The 18,196-nt window shown below is 40.6% G+C and overlaps 1 protein-coding gene across 2 annotated transcripts in view; it reads right to left on the reverse strand.

Annotated features, from left to right (window-relative positions):
- Positions 1–17,990, reverse strand: part of lrrk2 (leucine-rich repeat kinase 2) — a 33,186-nt gene extending 15,196 nt beyond the window's left edge. For both annotated transcript variants that reach the window (XM_080304573.1, XM_026175026.2), the window contains exons 1-22: positions 16,836–17,990; positions 16,049–16,134; positions 15,592–15,701; positions 14,007–14,095; positions 13,287–13,421; positions 12,125–12,259; positions 10,211–10,342; positions 9,028–9,147; positions 8,535–8,695; positions 8,372–8,451; positions 8,172–8,278; positions 7,848–7,977; positions 7,616–7,740; positions 6,787–6,914; positions 5,307–5,451; positions 4,933–5,072; positions 4,322–4,447; positions 3,722–3,892; positions 2,384–2,648; positions 1,686–1,874; positions 347–462; positions 56–128 (exon numbers count right to left, since the gene is read on the reverse strand). In XM_080304573.1, coding sequence (XP_080160699.1) covers positions 56–128; positions 347–462; positions 1,686–1,874; positions 2,384–2,648; positions 3,722–3,892; positions 4,322–4,447; positions 4,933–5,072; positions 5,307–5,451; positions 6,787–6,914; positions 7,616–7,740; positions 7,848–7,977; positions 8,172–8,278; positions 8,372–8,451; positions 8,535–8,695; positions 9,028–9,147; positions 10,211–10,342; positions 12,125–12,259; positions 13,287–13,421; positions 14,007–14,095; positions 15,592–15,701; positions 16,049–16,134; positions 16,836–16,971 — 2,899 coding nt within the window. In that variant the 5' untranslated portion in view covers positions 16,972–17,990. The remainder of the gene's footprint in view (positions 1–55; positions 129–346; positions 463–1,685; positions 1,875–2,383; positions 2,649–3,721; positions 3,893–4,321; positions 4,448–4,932; positions 5,073–5,306; positions 5,452–6,786; positions 6,915–7,615; positions 7,741–7,847; positions 7,978–8,171; positions 8,279–8,371; positions 8,452–8,534; positions 8,696–9,027; positions 9,148–10,210; positions 10,343–12,124; positions 12,260–13,286; positions 13,422–14,006; positions 14,096–15,591; positions 15,702–16,048; positions 16,135–16,835) is intronic.
- Positions 17,991–18,196: the final 206 nt, after the last annotated feature.

Here is an 18,196-nt window from a genome sequence, read left to right on the forward strand (position 1 = left end):
AGAAAAACAAAGGAGAGACAAATATCAAAGATCACAGATCAGATTTTTCAGATACCTTTCTGACTCGAGCTATTCCGTCCATATCTTCTGCGAAGAGGCTCAGTGTGCTCAGTCTCAGTCTGACCACTCTGGACATACGAGCACAAGAAAGCTTCATATCAGAGTTATAGCAGAGACTGTTACAAAAGAAGGGACTGCTTAGGGAAGTAAATCTCAGAGTCCAAGAAAAGACATTTTTAGGATCATACTTTAAAAAGCGATTAAAAAAAACAAAAAAAACCGGCGATGACAAGTTAAATTTTAGGGCCAAAGCATAAAATACCAAATGTCTTTTAACAGCTCTTACCTCTGCGCTGGCATGTCTGCGGCGGCCCTGCTTCCTCCTTAAGGATTCCCCCCTCAGCTCCTCTGATGAATTGTTGTACGGCTTTGGAGAAAGAGCGCCAGACAGCGAATCGCTTCCTATAAAAAAAGATACACGCAGTAAAACATGAGTGCTTATTCAATACACTTGCAGTATATTTGAACCCTAATCGTTTTTACAGGGTACCAATCGTCATGCGATATGAAATTGTTGCCAACTAGAAGCCGTATTCTCTTGCTGCTGTCACCAAGGAGGTTATGTTTTTGGTCGGGTTTGTGTCTCGTTCTGTCTGCAGACACTGTAGCTCAAAAAAGGTTTCTAAGAAACTGTAATTCTTACAAGTGTGGTGTGCATTTTACTGTATTAGTATTGTATAAATATCCAAAATATAATGTCACATTTGACCTCTGACCTCTCCTTCAAGGTCGATAGATTGATCTGAAGGTTAAAGTAACAATAATGCTATACAGAGCTGTTTCTGTGTGCTGCCCCTGAATCACATGAAAGATTGAAATTGTTTGACTGAACCATATTAGCTTGTTGCATCTTAAACTGTCAGGGAACAAAGCAGCACACTCCATGCATTCATTAAACATGCCCATGTGCTCATAGTGTGAGACACTGGTGATCATTTACAGATGTGCTTTTAATGTGTAGTTCTTAATCGAGTCCATGTGAGACCTCCTTTTGAGGCAAAAGGTCACTGCAAACTGAACGAATGGGTCACTGAGACACCGCCACTTCACTACAAATAGGCCGAGTCTAATCGCAAGTAAAAACATACATGTACAATGAATTACTCTGGCAGTGGAAAATGAAGGATTTCCATGTACAGAATGTTCAGCTGTAGTTCTGAGAAAACAACAACGCTGCTGGAGAACAATGCCACTACAGTGCAACCGATTACTGCTACTTAGAGCAATGTTAGAATTATACAGTCTCTCTGAACAGCATGCAAATCTAATAATCAAGTGTCAGTTACGTGTCTTGTTTGTTGCCCGTGCTGGAAGTTATCTAAAAGAGAAGTACAAGTAGTGCTCCAAGTCCGTTTTAGATAATATTAGGATAATATTTTCTACTCTTGGCTCTGTATAATGTTACTGGAATAGATAACCCAGGCACAAAACTCTGGCTGTGAGCACAGCAGCCCACACACAATGTTGTTGACAACTCTGGTTTATGAGGAGCACTAATCAGACAAAACTAGGTTATGGGCAGTGGGAATGGGAGAAGCTACAGTGTTATATAGCTACAGAGTTCAAGAATATGAAGCTGAAATGCCCTCTTTAAGAAAGGCAGGTGAAAATCAGCATCCCTTTACCATCACTCTCCATGTCATCGTTGAAAAACAGGCCGTCTTCCAAAGAGGTAAAGCTGAAGCTGGAGTCGTCGCTCTCATCAGAAATGTAGCCAGAGGTCAAACATGGGTCAGTCACTGACCGAGGGGGACAGCTCACACTTTTGGACCTCTGGAGAAACTGGATGTACTTTGCCAGACTCGTGCCCTTAGCTTGAAGACACAAAGATATTCAAATTAGAGCTGCTAATTGAATCGATTTCCTCTGCAGCTTTTTTCCCATCATCCAATAAAATCCTCATCAGAGTTTCCAAGAACAGAGAGCATCCTTAGTGTGTCAGATATGTTGTTATGGTTCTGTTATGGTTCTGTGCGAGTGCTGCTACTTTTCACTTTATACTTATTCCCTTAGGTAGTAATATTTAAAAAAAACACTGCAAATATTTCTCTTGCTGTGGATTATGCACAGCTACATGGAATCACATGACATCTGGATAACCTGCGAGCATATCCAGGCTTTTATGTCGTCAAGATAAGTGATCTTATCATAGTGGAATGAAAAAGCATCAAAACCAGTGTCTCTAAGCAGACAGCGCGGGGGTGGTCTTTGTTGGGATTTGGCTCTATATAAATGATTACATTCAAACTCCTTGTTTTATCTAAAAAACAAACAAACATAAAATTGTGATATAAAATTTAAAAACTCAGCAGTTCTTCCTCACTGTTGTTGTAGCGTAGACTGGAAGTTCTGCTTCTTTCGGCCAGCAGGGGGCTCAGACAGGCAGCATCCAGACGGCCTAGCCTGAAGCCGCCCAGGCACAGGGCATTGTTGTTGAGGTCCAGACCCAGACGGCCAAGTAACTGGATGACTGTGGGCCCGTCACCCCTCTTCACGCTCACGGCCAGAGCCCTGCGGAGGTGCTGCTCGTGGCAGCCTCGGCTTAACAAGAGTTCCACCAGTTCCAGAGGTCCACCTCTCTCACAGACCTGAAAAAGACAGGCCATGATCGAGACTGAACTGATTGTCTTATTACAGATTATTCGAGCATGACTGGGAATTGAAAAACACATGAGTGCTAGTATTATTAGTAATGAAGCTTAACTATCATCAAACACTGTACCAAAAAATTCTTTAGTAACTCCAGTCTTATCCATGTCTCAACCCCTTACTCTAAGAATGATATCACGAATGCAAGTCACCGAAAAAAGTTTCCTCCATAAGATCAGCTCAGCCTTTTAGAAAGGGCGACGAGCCTGGACATCCAGAAGGAGCTCACAGTGGACTTCCTGCTCCTTTGTGTTAAAATGAGCTAATTGAAAAGGTTCAGGCACACAGACAGGATTCCTCCTGGGCACCTCCCTTTGTAGGTTTTGTAGGAATATCCGACTGAAAGGAGAACCTGATGGTTGCCCCACAGATTGCTGGAGAGATTACAGAGATTACATCCTGTCATGCCTGGGAACACCTAGCGTTCCAACATGGGACAAGCACCGCTAAGGAGAAGGACAGAATATCCTGCTACTGTGACGTGTCTTTGGAGAAACAGAAGAGGATTAATGGATGGATGGATGGATGGATGGATGGATGGATGGATGGATGGATGGACGGACGTACATAATATGTAGTGCTGAACAAAAAAGTAAAGCTGAGGCCTGTCAGAAAAATCAGGGTACTCCTTATGTACGACGTCGATCATGATTGGGACATACACATGTGGGGTTCATCCTCTGGGGAAAATGAATGTCTCCTCCAGGTTCAAAGTCACAGTTATTAATCTTTAAAGCAATGGAAGAGCCACTGTCTATTGAGACAAAATTAAATGGGGACCACTGAGGCTCAGGCAGAGCGGGTCACTACCAATGAGACGGTCTGTGCATCAATCCCTCGGCTCTTATGGTCCATGTGTCGAAGTATCCTTGGACAAAATGCATCCATAGGAGAGTAAGTGTGCATGTGTGAATGTCAGATAAAAGTGCTTAGTCATGGGTAAAAGCACTGTATGCCTGTGTGTGACTGAGTGAACGAGTCAAATCACTCTGAAACCATCGTGACCTCTGACCTGGTAAATGAGAGACTCATTTTTGGTCTTCTTGTTGATGTCAGCTCCCAGCTCAATCAGACACTCAGTCATTGTTGTATCTCCATCCATGCAGGCCTTTTCCAGCATGCTGTAGTGCAGCTCTGAGTCGCACCACATTTTAGACAGAGCCAGGCACACCGACTTCCGCAGCTGATCGCAGACAGACAGAGAGACTAGGAGTCAGAAAGGGCAGCAAGTCTGCTTTCTAGGAAAGCATGTCACAGGAAATATTAAACCAGCAGACAATGGCTTAAACGATTAACGTAATGCGTGGTCATTTGTGTTCACAGAGTAGCCTGTGTTTCAACACAACTGCTTCCTGATATTGGGATAGAGACTATTACCCTTGATCTTGCAACACAGGAAATAATAATCATGAGTAAGGAAGTAATTTTTTTCAAATTACTGGTCAAGTTTAAGTGTCTAAATAAAAAAGGTCAGATATTTGGAATCAATATCTGTATCTGATGATGCCTAGTAGAAAACATTTAAGATCAAACTGATCACAAGGATGTGAACATGTGTGTTGAAATTTAAAGAAATTCATTCAGTTGTTGTTGCTGCGGTGGTCTAACTTACTGGGCTGATGCTCTGGTCAGTCTCTTCTCTAAGGCACTGGAAGATGTGCCTGTCAAAGTCTTCTTTCTGCAGTTCAGCAGCTGCTCCTGAACAGGCGTCCAGCATCCTCAATGCCACCTGTAAACACTGCAAACCAGACAGGAGGAGAAAGTTTACGAGGGCAACACTGTCAGTACTGCCTTTAACAAGACACACAGGGTAGAAATTAGCCTCAAAGGGCACAGCATCCTGCCTTTGAAGGCTTGATTTAAGATCAGATCTACAATTCTGTGACTGTATCACTGTATCCAGACGGCTAGCAACCAATTACATCATAGCATGTGTAATGGCTATTAGCTGAGCTGTCATCCAAATGTGAAAAGTAGGGATTTAAATATACATAAAAATTGGTTATTAGCGTTTTTTAAAAAAATTGGTTATGTCTTTAATCGTATAGGATAGGATGAGATAACATTATGAAAAGAAGAACTCCGTAATTTACATTCTGTTCAAATGGGAGCTCTAAGATTTTTTTCTTCAACCCAATAATGTAATTTTTTTATTTTTAATGAAACTACAGGGCGGGTTTATTACGTCATGGCGTTATATCAGAGTAGTAACACTTGGGTCACCTTTAGCAGCATCTCAGAGTCTTCTCTGTACTGAATGAGAGCGGTAACCACAACGGAGGCCAGTACAGGTACGATCATCCTCGAGAGCTTCTTCTTGGACACAACGTAGGTAAGCAGGGTCAGCCCCCAGTAGTGTATCTCTGGAGAGGGCAGGAAATTTAGTGCGAGTGTAGTTATTTGCCTTTAATAAAGTTCTGTTGAGAAAAAGCTTTGTGTTTTTTTTTCTTCAGGCAGCTAAAGGCAGTAAACACAGATTTAATGAAGTGAACAAAGGGATTAGTTCAGCTATTCCTAAGTGAAAAACTACACCCCGGATCTCCCTGCAAATCATGTTAAGAGAAAGTTTGGCATTTTTTACAGTAACAAATGTGTACCTCGTTCCTGCGGGAACATTTGTAGTGTATGCAGCACTGTGTCTATCGCCCCCTGCTGGCACAGAAGATCCACTGCACCAGAGCAGTCAGCCAGAGCAGACAGCACCTTCAAACCACATGTTTGAATGGCTGAGCTGCTGATGAACTGTACGCACGTGCATGCATAGAAAGGGAAGAGAGACCAAAATGAATTACAGATAATGCTGCATTAAGTGTTTCTCAAGTGTTGCACACATCTGCATCAGCAGAACGTTAGTAACAAATATAAATGTGGTTATGTACTACTGGCATGGATGAAACATTAATTAGAATAAAAGTTAATGGATATATATCATTTTAGCACACCGTGTAATATATAATGACATAAAACAACTTTCATTAATCTGAGCTTTACTCTTATTCTCTTTTGTCCTTTAGAGTACACTGAAATGCTCAACAGCAGACAGGTTCATGATCTGGGACTCAGTCTACTAAGACTAAGAGAAGTTTCTTGGGTTGTAAAACAAATAAAAATCACATTATCCTTAACATATTTGTCTCAAACGTGAAAGAGCCCCAGTTTGTGAAGAGGAATAGACACAAATCCAGCCTAAGCCATAATCTAGTGTACTTTCTGCGCATCCTAAACACAGACAAATAGGAGGCTTGTGTCAGGAAGCACATCCAGCATAAAAACCGTCATAAATCCAATATACGGATAAAGCCACTGTGGTGACCCCTTGGAAATAAAACAACAGCCAAAAGTGCCCTGTTTGAATGCTCATTTTGAATGATTATGCCTTCTTTAGCACTCTGGGTTTCAAATGCACAAATTATTACGTTAAATAAACTGCTATTCAGACATTATTCTGCCACAGATGTCACGGCCTTTGGCAACAGAGTTTTTGCTGTTTGTGTTCTTTTAAAACATAATGAAGCACAAAAAACGTATTCAGTTATTAGTCATTGTGTGAAGTCGCGACTTCTTTATCATAAAATACTAAATATGAGACAAATGACTGTTTAGACTTGACAGACGTTCACTTCCTCGATGACATGTGGTGTCTTTTTTCTGGTTTTTACTCTTTTCCGAGGCTGATTCAGTCAGTGTTTATCATCCACACTCAAGCATAAAGACGGACATTTTCAACGTCCATACCAATATGAAAACTGAGAACAGTGTGTGAATGTGAGAGTGAGTGAATAGTGGCTTTGGGTGCCTTGAAAAGTGCTATATAAATCCAATCTATTATTGTTATTAAATCTTTTCAGAAATGCAATCACAATCCTTCTGATCTTCTAGTTGCAGAACAGGCTACGATGCAGTTTATAAAACGAATGGGTGAAGTGTCGTTTCATTCAGGCGCTCTGCAGCCTGAATAATTTTCTCTTTATTGAAAAAAAATCTCTTAAAAATAAAACCCGATTAGAATCTCCAATTGGGCATTTCAAAACAAAACCAAAATGCTCAAAATGTTGAAAAAGTGTGTGTTGCCCATACCCTGTTGAGAGCTTCCAGGTAGAGGATGTGAGCTCCTTCCACCACACACTGGTTTTTCAGGACCTTCAGAGACACGTCGGCCATGTCGGGATCTGCGACTGAGTTGCCGTGCTCCCTTAAACTCCTGTCTGAGAAGGAAACGAGTGAGGACAAGGACATGAGTAAACACGGACCCTCAGACACAACCGAAAGAGTTTTTGTTTTTTTTAAATATCACAGGGCATAAGGATTACAAAGAATCTGTCTATTGTTTTTTCTCGTATTCATACAAACTGAGCCAGGCTACTTGCCAAAAAGGACTTACAATAGATACACACTTGTTTGCCAAGCAATCAAATACAATGAACCATGCACGTTCGTCATATAAAGGTCTTACCGCCTTTGCATAACTGCAATGTGAAACCAAAATGAACTGGATCAGATATACACAAGAGAACAAAAACAGGAACCGTGGTTTAGACTCTCAGATGTGAAAAGTCCCTTAAATTAAAGAGCACATGTAGCAAAATTCCATAACAAAAATAGCTGATATGCTCTGAGGGCTGCAAAATTAGCGAATAGATGCGATTTCCTCATTATGAGCAGCTCATTTCACATTACACTGTGACTTAGTACTAGTCAAAATAATACTCATAAATTATATTCTCCATCTTCCTCTGGGACGAAGCTTAGTGCGGTAAATAAGCTGCCCTGTTGGAGAAGATGGGAAAAAAAACTTTACTTGTGCGACCATTAACTTTTGTTTGGCAGGTCACCTCTGCGCACAAACACCACACAAAGAACACGTAGCTGCTGGGAACGGAAGTGAGAAAAGAAAACAAGAGCGTACCCGGGCAAAGGAAGACCAAGCTGGCTTGCAGAGCCTCCAGCTGAACCTCGGGATTAAAGTTATGAAACTTCATGGTGCTGAGGATCTGGTTCATGGCCATGGTCAACTCATCCAGACTGGCGGCCCTACAAATACAGGGAGACTAGTTTCAAAGCTTGTGAGAAACACTAAATGCTCTCCTCAGTGTGTCTGAATTTTTTCATCGTAGAATGTGAACCGTCTTCGTTCGCACCTTCCCTGGAACAGCAGGTTTAACAGTTTGCAGGCACTGATGGAAACCTCGGCTGAGTCTGAATGTCTCTTCATCATCTCCACCAAATTCACATGAAGGCCACTTGACAGCAGCAAAGAGCGCATCTTACCTGCAAACAAAGCAAGCCGGTTACCGTGGCAACAGCCAAAACAGCAGTGTTTTTATATTATATAGAGATATATACATAGCATCTGTAGCATAAGCTTTTATTACAGGCTGCAGGCGGCAGTTTCAGCACAGACAAACAAACAGATGTTGATCGTAACTGCATCTCTGCACACCGTGTGGAAACGTAAGACTCACTGTTGTTTGCGATGAGTGTGGCGATGGCGCTGGTAGCAGCGTTAAACACATTGGGAGACGCAAAGTGAAGCAGCATGGCCGCCATCAGCTGTCTATAAACAGGAGTCCTGTGGAGCAAATACCCAAACGCCATCATTACATTCAGTTCTCGCACAGATTCAACGGCTATGAACGCACGTGTGGAGATGTCACTGTGTCACCTTTCATCCTGCTCTTCTTCTAGATGGTTCAGTGCAGCTCCGTGCAGAAACAGACTGTGAATGGCCCAGCACGCAGCTTCCTGAGACGGTACAAGTGATTTTTAAATAAGTTCAAGTCTTCAGGAGTACCATGTAAAACTCGAAAGCCAAACGTTAGACAGACCTGAACATCTGGCTCATCTGCGTGGAGCTCCAGTGCAGTAAAGCATTCCCTCATCCAGCTCAGCTCCATGTCCTCCACCTGCCCGTTACCCCTGTTCTCCTCCTCCTCTCCTTCCTCCAGACCCTGCTCGGCCACCGCCTTGTTCTGCACGATGGTTGCAGCTAACAAAAAGGACAAAGTCTGTGTCAATCACTGTGTCATTTTTGCAGAATGGAGAAAGGTCAAGAGACAGTTGCATTTTAGTATCATCTGGTTTTTACCACAAAGCTTGGCAACTGCTTTGGGTTATTCGTCTGCGTCTACATCTGCTTAAAAACAGATGCAGGGCTTGAAGACTTTAGTGAAATAACTAAGCAAACATCACGGTTATATGGAAAATGTGCTGCTTCTGAACTCCAATATTTCAAAAAATGTGCAACATCACTATATATTGATGTTGAGTTTAAGACCATCACACGTCCATTAAATATAGTTTGTGAATGTGGGTCCTCACTGAGGTTAGCCAGGCAGGACAGAGCAGCGGCTTGCAGCTTGGGGTTGTTAGGGAAAGTCTGACAGGCTCTGACTGCGACTCTGTGGACACCATTCCTCACCAGGATGTCGTTGTAACTCTCTGCAAGACACCATAAGCCGAGCACCCAGAATTAATACTCTGATTACTTTGATAACTCTCCTCAATCTTCATCTGTCATCTGAAAAAACACGTTAGTTTATCCGAACGAATGAAATCCAAACACTGCTGTGTTGACAGTGAGGATTCAACAAACAGTGTTATCATTACTAGTGTTATTCATGAGTTATTTATTAACTGTACATCTGAGAGCTGGACCCATTTAACACTGTTTTTTGAATTTTATTTAGTTTGTATAGTTAACAACAATGATACTTAATAATGTTCACTGTTGGCTCAGAAATTTAGATAGATAGATAGATAGATAGATAGATAGATAGATAGATAGATAGATAGATAGATAGATAGATAGATAGATAGATAGATAGATAGATAGATAGATAGATAGATAGATAGATAGATAGATAGATAGATAGATAGATAGATAGATAGATAGATAGATAGATAGATAGATAGATAGATAGATAGATAGATAGATAGATAGATAGATAGATAGATAGATAGATAGATAGATAGATAGATAGATAGATAGATAGATAGATAGATAGATAGATAGATAGATAATGTTTCTACAGTCGGCAGGTGGGACAGTGGAAGTTCCAGATGCTTGAGTTACCACTCTGTTTAGTTCTGCTCTCACTCTTCATTTACTTTTACTTTCACTTTCGTCAGCTGTGCCATTTAATTGAGGCACAAAAACTGCTGATAAAACAACAGCAAACAAAACAGTGAGTGGGAGAATGAGCTCAGCGATCACTGAGAAATGTTACTGAAAGACTAATTTACCTAATTAACCAGTATATAATATAGTATGTAAAATGTCTACGTGGATGTAATTCAAAAGTCTTATGAGTCTAATTCAATAGCTCTTATCAGCTATGATAATACACAAATTAATATTCTGCATTTGAAGTGAAACACAAAAGTGCACAAAACAAATCTGCATCCACAAAAACAATGTCAGTACTAAATTACATTAGAGGAAGAAGAAGGCCATAAAAATATGATTAAAATATGATTCTTCTCCTTTTCCACTCGCTCTGACCTGAAGTAAACCTTTTGAACAGGCAGCAGGCCTTCTCCTGCAGCTCCTCCACCTCAGGGAAAGCATCCATGGCAGCGATGATGGTGCTGTAGCACCGAGTGCCCCCTGACATCAACACCTCCACGTTACTGCCTGCAAAAGACAAGTACGCAACTCCACCTGAGTCTTTGAGTACTGCTGAATTACAAATAGCACAAAACTGTAATGAGTAGTATAAGACACTTACATACTAGCTATAAATAAGATTTACATACTCGACCAACAACAAAATTATTTAAATTTTTTTTACATATTCCATACAGAAATCATTCAGATCTGAATCAGCTCAAAATTAGATTCTGCATAAAAGTAACGCACCATCTTCTGTACAGTCCTGCGTATTTCAGAGAACATCTCTGAAGTGCGATCGGTTCATTTCTCTCTCAAAAATATTAACTGCAGCTTCTCAATACAAGCCAAGAATAACTGAAATGGCTGAGATGGGAGCATAGCTGATCCATCTTCCACTTCACTCTAAGAGTAGTAGATGGAGTAGCTTAAAGTACATCTACTTATAAGTCATATTTATAAAAGGTACTGAATGAGTTACGGCCCTTCCAGGCTCATTTGTGATGTTGCCTAATCTCCCCTGCCTTACAGCAGGTACGACAATTTGCAGCTGACTCCACTTAATCAGGTTAAGGATTATTTAAGTTTAATCATTAATATATATTTTGTTCCTATTTTCAGCTCTCTGTCCTTTTTTTTGACTCACTCGGACTGTTACTGGTACTTTCCACCATTCTCCTGGACTTCCTGGCAGCATAACAAAAGTCTCTTTTAAACAGTGTTATCTTTGCAGAACTTGCTCTCAAGGCAGCAGTGAGTGCCTGCTTTTAAAGAGTGTAACCTCTGGGTTTATTGCAATGACCAAAATAAAAGGAATCCCAATTAGAAGCTACTGTTAATGTTAAGTGCTTTTTAAGTTGAAGATAAAGTAAAATATCTCATCAATATCAGAGAAAATACCAAAATAGTGATCAACTTTAAAATCCTTTGGTAAATTGTCATTGATGATCGTTTTCATTTTAAATTAAATATATCGACTTCCCGTATAAGGCACAATACATGATCGTTAATTCTTGGTGTTACAGATTAAACAGATAAGGGGCCGTAATAAAGTTGGACAGCAAATGCCCTCGATCTGTTCTGGCCTCCTAACTCACACCATTTTAAATTATGGATAACTCTTTGGAAGATGCCATAAGAAATAACAATAATAATAATAATGCAATCTTTGTAATCCTAAAAACAGGATTCGGACTTCCCACATCCTGATAATTAAAATAAATTTCATGGAACTGTAGGAAGTCTCCAATTCAATTATCTGCTGCATTCGTAACATGTTTGACTGGGAAATATACTTCAGAGAGTCTTCACTGAATGAGCTGCTATGTTTTCTCACAATGACAATTTGATGTTTTTCTTTCCAAACATGCACGGCTATCCTGTCCCACAAGTTCTCAGAAGGACACTTATTTTACTCCTATTTAATGGCATTAGAGGGATAATGGAAATTAAATCAAGAGTCCCTAAAAAGCATTGCAGTGACATCACGGTCTGATGGTCCATCTACAAATGGACCATGCGAGGTTTTATGAGCTTGTTTCATAACCTGTGTTTGTTACCACTGTGACTTCAGCAAAGCAAAAAGAAGATGACATTAGCCGAGGGAAACCACACAGCCACACACAAAGGACAACTACACCAAATCTCTCTATTCAAACTAAGACTCAGCTACACAGATCAGGCATAACGTTTTATAAGAACCAACACACAGCACTTTTTTTGGATTGTGCAGTAAGAATAACACGGGTTTTTTTTTCTTTACTCTATGGCCATCATAAAGATCACTGTGATGTCATCAGGACTTACCAGGGTGAGTCAGAGGAAGCAGCACTTTTAAAGCCTGCAGCTGCATCTCCCAGTAGTCCGGAAACCTCTGGAGAGCTGCCAGAACCACAGCGTGATCCTGGTTCTCCACAAACTCCACAAGGTGCTCATCGCTGACTGCAAACACAGACGCAGTAAAGATATACGGCTGCTGTTCACCAACACACAGAAGAAAATGTTAATGTGAAGCTAACAAAAAGCTCAATTAGACATGCTGCATCGATGACTATATGCCAAAAGTTGTGTTCCAAATGTACACAAGCTAATCTTCAGTAACATTCGACATTAAAATAGAAGTACATAGATGTATCTGTATGTTCTTTTTCTTTTTTTGTTAACTTTATTCAAGGTTTTATTCTTCTGTGCACCATGTTTCTCTTTTGTCATGTCTCCATTAATATGTATAAACAAGCTAACATGTCAACATCCTCACATTAGCACATTAGTAATTGAATACGGTGACATTATGTGATTGAAACTGCAGGATGTGTGCTCTTCTGCATTGATTATTAGATTAATAAGTAGCTGAACAGGTGTACCTTAAGAAGTGTAGACTGACTAAAAGTAAACAAATTCTGGTAAGAATTCAGAAAAAGTCATTACAGACTGGAAACACTGCAAGAAATACACACAAATGCAAAATCACAGTGAGATTTATGAAAGGTGTGTCCCAAAAAGCAGTGACGATGATGATGTAAGAGAGAAGCCTGCATCACTAAGGCAAATAAGAACGAGAAAGTCCAACTGAAGAAACGTAAGCAGGAAGACAGGAAAGGCACAACTTTACAAAGTGTTTCCTCGAGAATTTAACGGGTTAAAATAGCAAATGTTAAATACCATTCCCCCCAGGACTCTCGCTGCGGCTCTTTATTTCACTTTTCTTTAGGCATTCACATTCCGACTTGGAACCACCCTCAGGTCACAAAGACAATGACTGCACGCTGTATTTAACAAGCATTACACTCGCATGACGTAGAGCATAGTTGTTAAATTAGTTTAATCTCTTTTCTAAAATAAAAGTCAGGCAGTGTCACTGATCAGTGTAAGACACATACCAAGCTAGAAACACAAAGACAGTGTAGACTACACATTTAAGTTCATAATAAATCCACACGCTACGAGGTTGGAGTGTGTATCTACCCACCTTCCTCCAGAAGCAGCTGCAGAGCTGTGCAGCCTTGGAGTTGCACTTCTTCGCTTGTAGGAAACGCCTTCATGGCGTACACCACAAGGCCAAACACGTCCTCCTCCTCATCCAGTAGCAGCAGAGGAATCTTGGCTATGTATGAGAGATAAAATGTCAAGTACAATGAATATCTGTTTGCAGCCAGTCACCAAACTGAGATTATTTTCTGCTTCGATTATCTTATCCGAGCCTCTCGTTAAACTCCCCGTCTTGTTTTATACCCAACCAGCTCAAACAAAAAGCAAAAACCCTAAACCTGCAGATTAAAAACATTTCAGAATTTTTACTCTATTGACCGCTCCTCTTATTACAATGTATGGGTTAGCTATGTTATCAGAAAATGTTTTTTTTCATGAATGCATGTTGGATAAGTGGTGAAATTCTTCTGACAAGCACAGATATTATTATTAGATTATACAAACATTTTTAGAAGCAGGAAATATTTGTTCCATTGTTGCTGGGTATGCAAATGCTTGAATTAGCTGAAACTCTGCATTTCTAAGAAGCCTCAAATCACTCAGCTACACATCAGAGTAGAAAGGAGTGTGACCGTGCAGGCAAACAAATCACTGAAAGAAAAACAAGGTGGTTAACTTGCTCACATTAAAGAGTCTTAAATGACAAATAAGGCTTTTGCAGTGCCATCTGTAGCAGGAAGGATCTTCGGTGTATTCATACCTGATCTGAGCAGCAGGGCCAAGGCTCTGAGTGCAACCATGGTCACTCGACAATCTGCGCTGTACTGAGATAGCACCTTAAGGATCTGCCTGAAAAACATACAACAAGCAAAAACTTCACCAAAGCTGTCGCCAAATAGATTTGGTCATTTTTTTCATCTCCATTGAAAGACCAAACCTTTGCAAAAATTAACTGAATTAAAACTTATTTTATGATATATATTGTTTTAACTACTTCACCCTAAATACTAACTTGATCATTTGATTATTAAATGAAAAATGGCTGTCTGTTGTGTTATTCTAAAATTGTGTAAGCATTGCCGCTAACACAAATGCCTGACATGGAGAATTAATTAATTAATAGAAATTGGCACGTGTAAATAGGGTCATAGCAGCTAAAGCTGGTGTCAAATAATCTGAATCAAATTCTATAAACTTGATTCTATAAACCTAAAAGGAAATGTGCCTCAGATTCAAAGAAATTCAATTCAGTATGGTCCACATTCATTTTTCTAAAATCAGAATTGAGAATTTTACTAAAGTGGAGTAAAAATTGAAGGGGTTAGTCTCCTTTTTGCCTCGAGATTTACCATGACTCGAATCTCCTATTCGACCACATCCCAGAGGAGCCCTACCAGACTGAGAACTGGTGACTGTGGAGGTCATTTAAAGGTCAGCATAGGCATTGTCATGTTCAAGAAACCAGATTGGGATGATGATCTTATACATGGTGCACAGTTGTGTTAAAAATGATGGATACACTGGTCATAAAGGGATGAACATGATCAGCAACTATACTCTGTTACGCTGTGGCTTTTTAATGACGTTTAAGTGGTTCTGTTGGTACCATTTCGTCACTATCAGCCTGAACACTTGCTACAAGGCAGGATGGATCCATGCATTCATGCAGTTTATCCCAAACTCTGACCCTCACATTTGAACATCACAACAGAAATCAAGCCACATGAGAGCAGGTAACGTTTTTCCAGTTTTTCTGTCGTCCAATTTTGACGAGACTGTTTGAACCGTAGCATTCGTTTCCTGTTCTTGGTTGACAGGAGTGACACCCAGTGTGGTCTGCTGCCCCTGTAGCTGTTTCAATGATCAACATGTTGTGCATCTCTGCTGTGCATCTCAGAGGAACATTCAGAGATGTTCTACTGCAAAACTTGATAGTGACAAGTGGTTATTGGAGTTACTGTTGCCTTACTATAAAGTCTGACTATTGTCCTCTGACCTCTGGTATCAACAAGGGGTTTTTGCCCACAGAACTGCCGTTCACTGGACATTTTCTCTTTGAACCACTCTCTGTAAACCCTAGAGATTGTTCTGAGGGGAAAAACCCAGCAGTTTATGAATTACTCAGCCCAGCCCATCTGGAACCAACAGCAACAACATGCAACGTTCAAAGTCACTCCAATCACCTTTCCTCCCAAAATTAATGCTTGGTTTGAACTTGAGCAGGTTGTCTTGACCACGCCTATATATTTCATGTACCTTCGTGTGGCATGAGCCATCATGATAGTCATTCATTTAAATGAGTGGTGCTGCATAAAGCCCACAGCTGCCAGAGAGTCTTCACTTACTGGTGCACTCCCTCTACCTCCCACTCTTGGGCTTCATCCAAAGGTCTGGTTAGCTGGTCCAGTGTAGTGGGGCATATTTCAATCAGCTGACACAGCAATGACCAGCCAACCTGTGAAAAGGAAGAACAAACAATTTATTAAAATGACGGGAATGAGTCATTACAATAAACCAATGAAAAGTAATGATTCTGATCTCAAGCATACACATTACAGTACTGAGAAAATATGAATCTTACAATCTCACTTTCAGTTTGCTTCAATATGTAGTCTTACCTCTGATAATTAGCATTACACAGCAGTCACAAGACATGCTAGATTTTGTGTAGGCGCGTCAGTCCACAGATGATTTTGTCAACAACAAAGAGCGAGTGATGCTGCTGAACACACCTCACCTTACCTCACACAGATAGCACCACCTGCCATTATAATGGCTAATTTTCGTTGTGTCATTCATTACCTGCTGGACTCCTCTGCTGCTGATGTGGGTAGACAGAACCAGCACGAGGGGCACGTGGACATCTTTGTCTTCAAACAGTTCAGCTGCTGCAGCATGGAACAAGAGATAAGAAGACACGATGAGTCCCATTAGTTTTGAATAAAGTGACTGGGTCTTTTACCCTCATTCCTGTTTTTAAATGTGCATAACAAGGCAGCATTACAGCAGGACTTTACTGTGCAGGTACAAGTCTGTGCTTAAAATCTACTAATCTAAGTAAATCTCATTTTAAATTTGATTTCAGGTAACTTGAATGTGTTTTCACGCCTAGTCTTAAGTAAACTATAATGGCCTTAGTATGACCCCAAAGACATTATGTTTTGTATTTAAGATAAGATATGCTTTATTTATCGCCAAAACTGGGAAATTACTCTGTAAAAACAGCTAAATCATTAACCTGCTGTATAACAAACCTTAAAGTAGGACATATGAACAAAGAAATACAGCATCAATAGACTAGAAGATGGAAGGATGGAAGGGAAAAAATGCACAAAAGGAGCAGAGTTTGTTTGTTTTTGTTTTTTTTAAAGAGCTCAGTGAATTACATTGTGGTCTGAAATAAATAAAACCATAAAAACGATCATGCAAAATTATTGAATGCCATATCACATTTCACACTGGGCAAATACTACTTGATTTTTTTTAATCTGACCTAATTCTCATAAGGCAATGCAAAAATGCCAAAAGGAAATGATGGCTGTTTATGAGCAGCGTGATGATGCACACGCTGAAACAATGTGCTTCCTACCATAGTCGGTGTGCGCCAGGAAAAGCAGATCCTGGATGATTTGAATCAGCGTGCACAGTTGCCTGTCTTCCTGGGGAGTTTTCAGCCTCACCAAAAGTTTTTTCAGCCTTTCTTCCAGCTCCTCTTTGTTAACCATGGTCTTTAAAGCGCCCTGTTCCAGCTGACGACGACTTGACGTGCATTGAAATCAATCACTGCGCTCTCTCTGAACCGACAACGGCCTTCGAGCGGCCACACTGAGCGCAGCGTTAGCGTATAAATAACTCACTGAAAATCCACTGTAGTTACTCATGTCTTTACAAATCATTACTGAATTGCTGTGTTGCATAATAATACAGTAGCTACAGAAAGCTATAAGTGGCTGTTGCTACAAGGGAAGCGGTCAGTGTCGCGGAGTTTCGGTTCCGACATCACAGTCCTCGGCTAACTTTCCTGTGGCAGAGAATAAGTTCCTCTTTGCGGAGTCGGTGACTTTATGTTGCTTGGATGTGAAAACGAAGCGAGTCCTCTCTGAAAGGCGTGTTCCTGCTTTCCTACGATCGCATCATATGACTGCAGGCAGTAAAAACTCCCCGCTTACAGAAGAGGAAGCTGAAAATAGAGTCAGAGAGAATCCGACTTTCTCTCTGACAGGGGAAGCGAGTCAGACAGAGAGCCAAGTCAACGGCACTTACGTTACCCCCCAACGGGTTTTTTGTTGTTTACTTCAAGCTACACTTTTACAAGCTAACGAGTGGCTTGAGTTAGCCCTCCCACTCTGCGTCTAATGCCAGTTGCTGATTTACAGATTTACAACAATGCAGCTTGACCTGGTACTGACATTTGCTGTGTATGATGGAGGAAAATTCCCACACTAAAGCAAACTCTAAAATAGTTTTTAAATTATTTCAGTTAATCTCTAAATTAGGTGTCCTCCCAAAGTAATCATCCCTGTATACTAGAAGTGGCGGATCGATACCAAAGCTTGTATTGGTATTGAATCGATGATAGGTAATATGATCGATATTTTGTTTTTCTAATGCTGTGTTCCTGAATAAGTCGGAAGTTCCGAGCTCCCGGTCAGAAATATTTTGTGGAATGCCCCCCCTCAACTCAAAAATCCCACCACAGCAGCAGCCTCACATAGAATTAACGATACTAGATGGCATCACTGAACGTAAACAACAGTAAAACTGTGTACTTTTAATCTGTACTGCCACTGTTGTCTAGTTGTGACTCAATAAAGTCATAGTAGAGAAATTCCTACAGGCATTGCTGTTTGCAGTGTTTTCATTTACAGCTATAAATATCTGGACACCAGGTGCACCTAAGTCATGTGACTCCACAGCAACAAACCACAGGGAGGAGGAGGTGAGGGTGGA

The sequence above is a fragment of the Astatotilapia calliptera genome, chromosome 7 (assembly GCF_964374335.1).
Source record: "Astatotilapia calliptera chromosome 7, fAstCal68.1, whole genome shotgun sequence".
Taxonomy (NCBI): Eukaryota; Metazoa; Chordata; class Actinopteri; order Cichliformes; family Cichlidae; genus Astatotilapia; species Astatotilapia calliptera.